This window comes from Esox lucius, chromosome 1, assembly GCF_011004845.1.
Source record: "Esox lucius isolate fEsoLuc1 chromosome 1, fEsoLuc1.pri, whole genome shotgun sequence".
Lineage (NCBI taxonomy): Eukaryota > Metazoa > Chordata > Actinopteri > Esociformes > Esocidae > Esox > Esox lucius.
In genome coordinates, this window is record NC_047569.1 from 17,098,198 (window position 1) to 17,110,316 (window position 12,119).

General features: G+C 42.6%; 1 protein-coding gene across 14 annotated transcripts in view; it reads right to left on the reverse strand.

Annotated features, from left to right (window-relative positions):
• msi2b (musashi RNA-binding protein 2b) overlaps positions 1 to 12,119 on the reverse strand; it is a 234,946-nt gene that overhangs the window by 49,741 nt on the left and 173,086 nt on the right. For all 14 annotated transcript variants that reach the window (XM_020047766.2, XM_010875238.4, XM_010874835.4 and 11 more), the window contains exon 9: positions 7,006 to 7,120. In XM_020047766.2, the coding sequence (XP_019903325.1) occupies positions 7,006 to 7,120 (115 nt within the window). The remainder of the gene's footprint in view (positions 1 to 7,005; positions 7,121 to 12,119) is intronic.

Consider the following 12,119-nt stretch of genomic DNA (forward strand, 5'->3'; position numbering starts at 1 on the left):
CTGAGCAGATATTTAACAGTTTAACAGAAAACGTATATTGGCATAAAACTCCAAGGAGCATTCTATCAGAACTCTATTAAAAAAGTTATCAATTCACTTTCATATACAGTATCTCACAAAAGTGAATACACCCCTCACATTTCTGCAAATATTTGATTATTTCTTTTCATGTGACAACACTGAAGAAATTACACTTTGCTACAATGTAAACTAGTAAGTGTACAGCTTGTATAACAGTGTACATTTGCTGTCCCCTCAAAATAACTCAACACACAGCCATTAATGTCTAAATCGCTGGCAACAAAAGTGAGTACACCCCTAAGTGAAAATGTCCAAATTGGGCCCAAAGTGTCAATATTTTGTGTGGCCACCATTATTTTCCAGCACTGCCATTACGCTCTTGGGCATGGAGTTAACCAGAGCTTCACAGGTTGCCACTGGAATTATCATGGAGCTGGTGGATGTTAGAGAACTTGCGCTCCTCCACCTTCCGTTTGAGGATACCCCACAGATGCTCAATAGGGTTTAGGTCTGGAGACATGCCTGGCCAGTCCATCACCTTTACCCTCAGCTTCTTTAGCAAAGCAGTGGTCGTCTTGGAGGTGTGTTTGGGGTCGTTATCATGTTGGAATACTGCCCTGCGGCCCAGTCTCCGAAGGGAAGGGATCATGCTCTGCTTCAGTACGTCACAGTACATGTTGGCATTCATGGTTCCCTCAATGAACTGTAGCTCCCCAATGCCAGCAGCACTCATGCAGCCCCAGAACATGACACTCCCACCACCATGCTTGACTGTAGGCAAGACACACTTGTCTTTGTACTTCTCACCTGGTTGCCACCACACACGCTTGACACCATCTGAACCAAATACGTTTATCTTGGTCTCATCAGACCACAGGACATTGTTCCAGTATTCCATGTCCTTAGTTTGCTTGTCTTCAGCAAACTGTTTGCGGGCTTTCTTGTGCATCATCTTTAGAAGAGGCTTCCTTCTGGGACGACAGCCATGCAGACCAATTTGATGCAGTGTGTGGCGTATGGTCTGAGCACTGACCGGCTGACCCTTCAACCTTTGCAGTAATGCTGGCAGCACTCGTACGTCTATTTCCCAAAGACAACCTCTGGATATGACGCTGAGCATGTGCACTCAACTTCTTTTGTCGACCATGGCGAGACCTGTTCTGAGTGGAACCTGTCCTGTTAAACCGTTGTATGGTCTTGGCCACCGTGCTGCAGCTCAGTTTCAGGGTCTTGGCAATCTTCTTATAGCCTAGGCCACCTTTACTTAGAGCAACTATTCATTTTTTCAGATCCTCAGAGAGAGTTCTTTGCCATGAGGTGCCATGTTGAACTTCCAGTGACCAGTATGAGGGAGTGTGAAAGCGATAACACCAAATATAACACACCTGTTCCCCATTCACACCGGAAATGGGGAGGGAAAATGGCTAATTGGGCCCAATTTGGACATTTTCACATAGGGGTGTACTCCCTTTTGTTGCCACCGGTTTAGACATTAATGGCTGTGTGTTGAGTTATTCTGAGGGGACAGCAAATTTACACTGTGATATAAGCTGTACACTCAGCTGTACACTTTACATTGTAGCAAAGTGTCATTTCTTCAATGTTGTCACATGAAAAGATGGAATCAAATATTTGCAGAAATGTCAGGGGTACTCCCTTTTGGGAGATACTGTATATTACTATTGAAACCTGATGAAAGTAGCCCTGTTCACAGAATGATGTACTGTTGCTAAAACTTTGAAATCAATGGCTTATGTTTGGCAGACACACACTGGAGGTTCGTAGTGTAGTGGTCATTGTGACAAAGGGTTCTGATCCCAGTAACTTGATACAGATCGGGCCCGGGAGTCCGGACCAGGACAACGCACACCGGCTCAGAACAGTCCAGGGCTGGTGATACATCGGACATGGTAGCCTTGCTTGCTTCGTCACGGCTGGGAGTTGCTGCAATAAAAAAAAGCCTTTAATCGGCCTTCATTCTGAATTACAAAATGTTGGGAGATGTGCATCAGAGGGCAAGTCTCGCCCCAACTGGGAGTTGTTGAGATGAAACAAGTCGTTAATCCTGAATTGAAAATAACAAAATTGGGAAAAGAAAAAAAAAGAGGCAACGTTCTTGAGAAAAAAAGAAAAAAAAGTGTATATATAAATGTATATATAAACACAAAGCAGAGTGACGTGATTTTCTCTATCCCAGACAGTGTTTCCTTTGGTTCCAACAGATACTGAATACTTCCAGTACCCAGATCACACTGAGCCTTTGTCAACCTTCATACTGCCCTGATACATACTTAATCTCTTAATAATATTACAACAGAGATTTTCTTTTTTCTGGCCATTTCTTTTTTGTGGACAATTACGCTTTTGTACTGGTAACTCAAATGATACTAATGATTTGTGCTAAAGGAAGAATAGCTTTTTTACATAGGGAATTCTGAGCAATGTTAAGGGACCTTGGCCTGTACACCAACGTTGGGACCACTTTCAGTACCCAGGCACTGTTTACTTTGTCTCTTAAAGAGGAGTAAATGCCAGATGCTGATGCTAAATGTACATGACATGGGCTTTTCCTCTGACATTTAAAGAGGTTGCGGAGTGTGTATGTGTGTGCGCGTCGTGCTTGCATGTCAGGAGTAGCCGTGGCTCGTCAGCAGAACAAACAACAGCACAGCCTCAAGGTCTGAACTCAACTCAGTCTCTGTTGTCGGCACGAACACACAAACACAATTTAATGATCTCCTCCTCAGCTCCGCTGTCTGCATATGTTAGGCTACTTATGAGCAATACAGCCATATGGACACACTAGAACCCATTGTCATCAAGCTAATGACAATGAAATACACCACAAAAACCTTAGGATTGGATTGTACTGGATAAAATTACTGCTAAACTAGATAGAACTACCATTCCTTTTAACTACAAAATGACCACAAATGACTTTTGCTAGACAGGTCTGCTATGAAAGCATGTCATAAAACATTAATTGTATATATTTTTACATTTATACAGGACATACATGCAAAAGAAAATCTGTTGTCAATGTGTTTTCCATGACTAAGTAAAGGGGACAAAAATACGGAGAATGCTGCAATTATTGAGAAGATTCTCTCTTTTACTTGAAGGGAAGTTTACAACCAACTAAACAGAATCCATCTAGCACTGTGCTACCCTGAAAGCAACTGTCCATTCAGTGTGCATTCTATTTCACCTTGTCGAGAAATCCATGATTACACTGATCATCCTCTTGTTATTTTCAACTGCAATTTATGGGACTCCCTTGGAACTGGTGTGATTTCAAACTATCTGTGTACTTCGTATTTTCAAAAATCACATACATATACAGTAGTGTATTTATTGTTGTTATCATTGCTCCAAGTGGTCAAAATAATAGTCTACTGTGACTGTTACGTCCTGACATGTTTTGCATTTTTGTTCCTGTTGTTAGTCTGTACCTTTCAAGTCTGTACCTTTCAAAAAAAACACACCTAAGTGAGCTGGGCTAAATGAACATTATGCATTTGAGGAACAGAATGGCATATTTGAGGTTCAAATTGGGATTTTGGAGCCTATTGTCAAATATATTCACATCCCTAGTGGTGGGTTATGCTAGATAAGTACTAGATAAGGACAAACTGACGATGTGAGCTACTAATTCCAGATACTAAACTATTGATATTAATATTAATTCTTAATTAATTTTCCACGGTTTAATAAGTAAGAATGTAAACAGGTTCAGAAGAAGCTTCTCTGCAAGTCGGCTGTGTAATTTCAGGTTTGAGAATTATGTTAGTACTAAGCTTTTTATAGTGGGAGGTGCTTATAATGTTTATAATGTTTGGTGGGGGACTGCCAGTAAATCAGATCACAATGAGACTCCTTTTTCCCAAACCCACTGTCCAAAACACATAAAATACATAGATAAACAATAAAAAAGAGACCTACACACTTTTTTTTAAGTCTTAGGTTAAAACATCTGATGCTGACAAATAGTTTTACAACAGTATGTTTTATAATCATTGTGTGTACTACTAGATGATATGGGTTGTTTTTTCTTTTGTCTCAAATAAAAATAAAGAACTCCAGGTGAAAGCCCAAAACCCATAGCTCTCCAATGAAAGGACACACTACTAAATAACTGAAAACTTGCCCTCTTGTTAGATTGATGAATGCAGTAATAGCAGAACTATGAAAAGAAGTAAGTAAAACAACTGTCAGACATTAAAAAAAAGGATGATGAAGGAAACTAAATATGCAGTTTAAAGCACATCAAGAGCTTAACATAGACTACAGGCCTACTGAGAAAACATTTGAAAGTGAGAGAAGGCTCTCCAAGAGTTTGGAATTCTGCTCTGCAACCCAGCCAAATTCCAAATCCGCAGTTCTAAAATCCAAAAATATGATTCTTCTCGTCTCCAGTTATGTGAAATGTGGCTGACATTTAATTGACTGATACAAACAGCATTACTTCGATCCAGAATAATAAGCTGGATTGCCACCAACAGGCTGAATTCAACCCATTCTTGTGAGTTAGATTATTAGAGGTAACATCTATTTAACATTAATACAATAACACACACGCTTGCATGTAGTGAGCGGCCATGGTGAATTTCACAGCAGCATAGATTTAACTAAATGAGAGATCCCTGTTCCCAGCGAGACAGCAAACCCAAGCATTCTGCTGTTAGCCACAACAGAAGCAAACAATTGGGATTTGCTGGTTTGTCACATATGCTAGAGGCTTGGTGTTGTGTTGGGAAGGCCAGGTGCAGGTCCTCCTCGTGGGTGCTACATGGAGCAGACCTTCCTGAAGTACCTGCCCCTGGGATGTCGCTGTAGATGTGTCCCCGGTATTTGAGATTTACGTTAAGGCTGACAGCGTGGGGCCTTCAGATTGCAGGTCCGTCTACCACCCACCTAAAGCAACTAATGAGTTACTGCTCTGTGCCAGCAGTCATGGACAGCCTGGAGTTATGGAGAAAGATGTGCTGCCTTAACTCAGTAGGAGTCTAGAAATGAATGACCTCTCAAGTAATCCTATGGATTTGCGGACGGAAATTTATTTAAACTGTGTGTGTCGGTGCTCAGCATTGTGTATGTCCCACTAGCAGGTGAGTCGAGCGCTGTGTGTGTCTCGCGGCTTTATTGCGCCAGGACACTGAGCAAAGAGCCAGTTTAGACAAAAGACAAGGCATACAGAAGGCAGTGGCAACCAAGACCACACACACACACACATAGAGCGGTCAGGAAGTGATTAGTCTGCCATGTTTTCCTGGGTAGACTCCTCTCTTGACTCTGTCCACCATCTCTGAGTGTGCCTCAGTAAATAAGGGATGTCACTGTATCTGGCCCCACAGGCAGAATCAGAGCCCCCGGGCCCATGGATTAATATGCATACTAATGCACCTATTTTATGGCTCAACAGTTCAGATTCACTTTAAAATCAATTATCTATCTGGTAAAGCTGCACTACGCGCAGGGTTTTAAATGTTTATTAATTTCGGCGAACATACATGCAGACCCTAACACAATAAAGATAAATGGCTCGATTAGGTGCAGTAAACAAAGAAGCGAGCAGAGACGGGGTTTTAATGAGATTTTGGCACGTGAGGAATTAGGGTTCCTTAAATAATGAGCCTTGTTGATTTTTGCATGCAAATTAGCGAACGGAATGCTTCGCTGTCCTGCTTTTCCAATTTCATTTAGATAAGGAGTGTCGCCAGGAGAACCTGGCAGTGGGGTTCACGTTCTCTATCTCACACTCCATCCTCCCCTGTACTCCAGCTCACACTCCACTTTCCTTCCATTAGCTCCCCAAGTTGATCTCCGCTGCATCTAAATAAGATTTTTCAGAGTGTCTTCATGGTACTCTAAATCATGTTTGTTGAACAGGCATTGACAATACCACTATCGTCTGTACAGAAACTTCACATCCCTGGCAGAGCTTGGCGCTCGCCGTAGGATTTCAGGGAGAAAAGGGAGTTTGTGGTGCAGAAGTTGGAGAATAAATGAATGGTGTTGATGAAGATGAACTATAGCTGGAGACAAGCCCTCCCCTCCTCAGCCCCTAACAGATGAAACCCTGTGATATCCGAACCCTATTATTCAGCACTCTTGAGGTCTGGCAGATGAAATTATAAATTTATAATTTAACATTACTTCAATTTTCCTCTTCATTTACTTCTGTAATGCATAGCCCTGCTCAGATTAATTTGGGGGCTTTGGGGGGGGGGGGGGGGGGGGGGGGGGGTGTTGGGTTGTGCGGTTTAGGAATGCTGGTAACAGGACTGTCTGAATATCAATTGCGTATTTCACGCAAGCCCCAATGAGGATGCTTCATGAAGCAAAATTACAGGCAGGGTGACCTACCCCGCAGCTTCTATTAGCTGCCATTGGGATTCAGCACCCAGCATCAAGCGATTTATTTGCTTCAGTTACTTTGAGCAGATGATCAATCTAACAGTAATTATCTCTTGTCACTAACGCTGGGCTGAAGCTGGGAGGGAGGGTATAGCAGGGTGGGGGAGCCTTCTTGGAATCCCTGTTTCCTGTCTTTTCCTTGTAAAATCTACAAAATAAATGGGAAAACACGCTCAGTGGCTGTGAGGGGGAGGAAAGTAATGGGGGCGTCGCCCAAAAGAACAACTCCTGCGACATTCAGTCAGTCATTCGGTCAGTCAGTATGTGATAAAGGGAGGCGGTCATTCAGTCGGTGTGCGACAGTGGGAGGCGGTCAGTCAGTCAGTTTGTGATAGAGGGAGGCGGTCAGTCAGTCAGTTTGTGATAAAGGGAGGCGGTCAGTCAGTTTGTGATAAAGGGAGGCGGTCAGTCAGTCAGTATGTGATAAAGGGAGGCGGTCAGTCAGAACAGTAGATTCATGTCAGAGACATGAGCAAGGTAACATCTAGCTGTGGAAGTCACTCTAGTAATATTGCAGGGCTACATTTACCAATAGAGCTACACTGAAACCAATCCAACTGTACTCACTGAGCATGCCCATGCCCAGCATGAAGGCGTCCATGGTGTAAGGCAGGCCCCTGGCCCTGCCCCGCGTACCCGGTGGGAACATCACCTCCTTCGGCTGGGCCTTCTTGCATTCTACCTGTGGACACAAAACCCCAACGCACATTAGTGACAATCCAACAGTCACACAGGATAAAGAGACACTGTCCACATTCCAGGAATAAGGCATGCGCCTCAGGTTTCAGGCCGTTGATGAGACACAGTGGTCAGTCATCGTTCCATTATACCTGACGAACGGGTACACTGCTTTAACAGAGGCACTGAAACACATGAAGGAATGTGGTGTGTTGACCCCATGTCATACAAGGCTGTCAGAGTAGTGCCATCTAGTGGAGCTGCTACAGGGCCAGCTACTGTCAAAACAACGCTGCGTTGTGTGGAGGACCCGATTGGGCTTTTTTTAATTTACGGAGCGTAGCTCAACTGACAGCTGAGGAGAAACATTTGACCAGACAATTTGCAAACTTCTTACTTACAACAGTTTTAATAAAATGCAAACAAATATTAAAAAAAACCCATACAAGAATAATTACAGATTCGGAAACATTTTCAACAACACAAATAAAAACATATAATAAAGCACTTACAGACCTTCCTAAACATACTGATCCACAGCATTATAAACCGCCCTAGTTGCACGGTGGACCTGCACAAAACAGGAGCTGTAAGAGCCTCTTGTTCAGTGCCTCCTGTTTTTATACCTTAACAACGAGCTGATGTATGTTGACCTTGAAAGCGTACGCAGTAGCACTTTGTAAACAAAGAGGCAGTAATGAACTGACCTGGGGTCTAGCCAACCTTCTGATTCACGCTGTGATGAGTACAGAACCTTTCACCTATGATAAAGTGAAGTGTGCTATGGAAGATTACATCCAAAGGATTTGGAAAGGTGTCTGCTTCAATTTCATAAATGGTGTCAACATAGTATAGATCTGGTGGGAACGTGGTCGGTACAATCTGCTTCCTGCTATATACGGAGAGGCAATATTTACTTCGGAAAAAATAAGCCCACTTTGAATGTTAGCTTTTCAAATGGCTGTACATAGCCTTGTTGTCTGCATACAAATTATGCCATCTTCCACTGGTTTCCACAAATAGTATTTATTGTACTTACATCCTGAAGCTAAAAGGGCCCATAATAGACATGGTAACAGTAACAATGTTTGTGGACGCACAGACACCTTTGAAAACAAGGGATAAGAATAGTTATTAAAGAAAAGGGATGAAGCCTGCACACAGTGTTAATGATGCCTATTCACATTTCTATTGACATTTAGATCAGAGCTGGATACCCGGTTAATAAAGTGGCAAATGAGGAGCAATAACCATGTGCAGCCCTGAAACTAGATGTAGCATCATTAGAAAGCACACACTGAGTCCAGTCTGTCCCATACTTCGCAAATCACATGCAAGCAGTCTAACCCCTTTTCAGACAGCCTTTAAATGAGTAGCGAGTGTTCAATGTTAGGCTGAAAATACGCCTCACCAACAACGAAGAGACGTTTCAACCCTGGAAGTCAGAGTTCTGGAGGAGTGGCACTGGGGAAAACCTCTTTCTCAAAAACATTTCAATAGAAAGCTGAAAATTGACTTTAGGAGATGGAAAAGAAAACAACCCCCTACTGATTAATGGGATTGCTGTAGATATGGCAATACGTTTCAAGTTCCTTGGGATGCACATCACTAAGGACCTGAAACGGTCCAAATACAACTCGATAGCTAAGGAGGCGCAAAAGCAAAGCTCCAACATAAATTTTCGAACATCAGTCACATTAATGTGGCATGTCCCAGGCAAGATCTTTCTGAAATTTCTACACACATATATTATAGAGAGGTCTAAGGCTGCAACACGTCCTGGTGTGTCTAGTCCACTTGTGAGGGTGTGTTTTTTGTAGCAGACTGAGGCTTTGAAAAGGTCTATAAATGAGTCAGCACAATGATTTGCACCATCTAAGCAATCTTGTGATTCTAAAAGAATCCGGGCGGCAGAAACAAAGCCATGACCAAATCAACAACCACACTCCTTGGTTATTACAGGTTAAGAACGTAATTCACATGTCTGTACATTTAATAAACCTTAGACAAGTGTTTGAGTCCTTAAGAGCCTATGCACAGCAAAATGCAATAACTACATGATTACACATACTATACATGACACTGAACCTCAAGGGCTGGGACATGTAAAGAATTATGTAATTAATGTTTTATTTTTAAAAAGATAGTAAGGGCCAGTTCATTAGGCACACAATCCTATCTACACAAATCTCTGGATCCTACATGGAGCAGTATGAAGCAGCATGTCCGTGAAAAGCTGGGAGTCAACCAATGCTCCAGTATCTGCCCCACTGCCCTCGCAGTTGCCAATAACCCCTTGGCGACGGTGTAATTATAGTTTACTCAGACACTGTTGTTCTAAACGCAGCCCGGTCGCATGTTGTCGCGACACGTCTTCCTCAGTGGGCAGACAGGAGTGGCGTTGGAGTCACATAAGGTAGAGTCACATAAACAGCCATGGGGAAAGTAAGCACATCCCTTGGAAAGAGTTTTATGGGTCAGATTAGGACACATGCATATCTGAGCTATATTCTGACCACATTCAATAATAAGGGTTGACCAATTTAACAAACCACACAATATAATTAACGTTGAAACCTTCAATGCCATTGAAGTGAACAGAAATTTAATTACCTTCATACATTGATACCTTAATCACATAAAATGTCTAAAATTAGAATCAGCTGGACTAAAATAGGAGCAAATGATTGGAAAATCATTAGACAGTAACTTGTGGGGGGTCTGGCCTTTCATTACAAACTGGCCCTGGTTTGGTCCTAACCATATGGGTTGGTAATTACACATCATGCCAAGATCAAAAGACCTATCTAAGACCCCCAGAAGAAAGATTATTGATGCCCATGAGTCCGGCAGGGGTTACAAAGCTATTTCCAGGCAATTCAAAGTACATGATTACACTGTCTGAAGAATCATCTACAAATGGGGAAAAGTCCAGACCACTGGCGAACCTACATAGGATGGGTCCTCTCACCAAGCGTTGCCCAAATTGAGCAGACTTAAAGATGTTCATAGAAGTCTGTAAGAACCCCAGGTAACATCAAGGGATCTACTGGCCTGTATTGACACAATCAATGTTAAAGCGCTGGAGTCAATTTTCTGAAAGAGACTGAACAAACTCGGTCTTCATGGGAGGTCAGAAAAGTAGAAGCTTCTGCTAAAAAACAAAATACTATCAACACACAAGAGCACAATGATGCAAAACACACTGGCAAAGTTACAACAGAATGGTTCACAAAGGGAGGGTTATGTAATGACCGAGTCAAAGCCCAGATCTCAATTCTTCTGAAATGCAGTTGGGGGACTTGAAGTGGGCCTTGACTATAAGAAAGCCCTTGAACATGAAACAGCTGAAGCTCTACTGTAAAGAAGAGTGGACCAAAATTATTCCCAGCAGTAGTAGAGACTGATAGACAGTTACAAAAAACATCTACATTAACCACTTTCAAAAAAAAAAAAGGGGGGGCAACGCTACTGAAGCTATGGGTGTACTTTTTCACACAATGACATTGCATTTCTGTAGATTATTGCATGTATAATTGTTTGCCCATAATTTCTTCAATTCTTTTTTCTTTTATCAGTAATATTGAAGGGAGGATTACATAATCATGTGTCATATATATTTGACCTTTCCAGTTGGTGCACTTTCTATTTCACATGACTGTATTCAGAGGTTCAATATTATTTATACAAGCACAGAAGAAAGATCATGACCAGCAAAATAATTTTCCACATCAATCTTGAACCTCCATGATGAGCTAATAGCCTGGCCTCTTTTCCCATCCTGATCCAATCATGTATGCACTGTTGTAGGCACCGTAGTAACTAGCTTGCTTATGAAAAGTTGATGACTGAGTGTGTTGTTGCAGGACAAATAAATATGCCTACGCAACAACAAAACATTTCCACAGAGGCTTTTGGGATGTCATACATTTTAACATATTTAAGTATACAACCAAAAATGTGTTGTCCTTTTTATTTTGACCACACACCCCTAAAAAGGTATGTTCATTGCCCTGTCAAGACAAACAGAAATGTGCATTGTACAAACTTAATGTGATGAAGAGAAATACAAGGTTCTCTTGTGGGTGTCTGAAGGAACCGATCTAAAGGCCCCTCATCCACATTAATCATGCCTCCATGTGTGAGTTACCCCTAGAACCCAACATGTTGGATTACACACATCACCAAATACTGTAGGCTGACTCAAAATAACCCAACATGTGTCCTGTCCACTATTTAACCAGCACTGTTTTCAGTATAGTTTCAGAATAGTAACAATTACTTCCCATTCCATATCTTTCATGTTCGCCTCATGTCCCGCCTTCTGAAATGGGCTCCCATGTTTGCTTGTTTTATATCTGTCTGCTTGCTGAAGCGAGCAGGGCTGCTGCATCTCCAGGCAAAGTTTGCCAAATGTTCTCATCTCTCTCTCTCTCCTCCCCTTCCTGACTCTCTATTTCTCCCATTCTCCCTCCCCCTCACTCCTCTCTTCCCCCTTCCCTCTCTCATCATCACACTCCCTCTGTCATCACATGACCACTTCCCCCTCAGGGCACTATTACCCCCATACACACGCCCTCCCTTCCTGTGATCCCATTCACAATGCTTCCACGGACGCATACATGCCACACACACACACGCCACACATACACACACACACACACACACACACAGGGCTGCAATAACACAACACTTACTGCTTTCATCACGGGGGTATCAAAACCCTCCTGGAACACACCAGGATATTGAGTTATTAAAGCGTCTTTAACTATTTCAATGGCTGCGCCAATATCATCATATCAGCCTTCAGAAAATGGATCGAAAACAAACAAATCAAAACAATTGACGGGCGGACCCAGGCCACCGAGGTCATGCCTCCCCTCAACCAAGCCTGTTTCACGTCTCCCGACGCGTCCTGAAACGGAGGACATTTGGCTGCCTATGATTATAACTCCATCAGGCGGGTGAAGAGGCGTAGTGGGCGAGGGGAGACGGGGGACGTG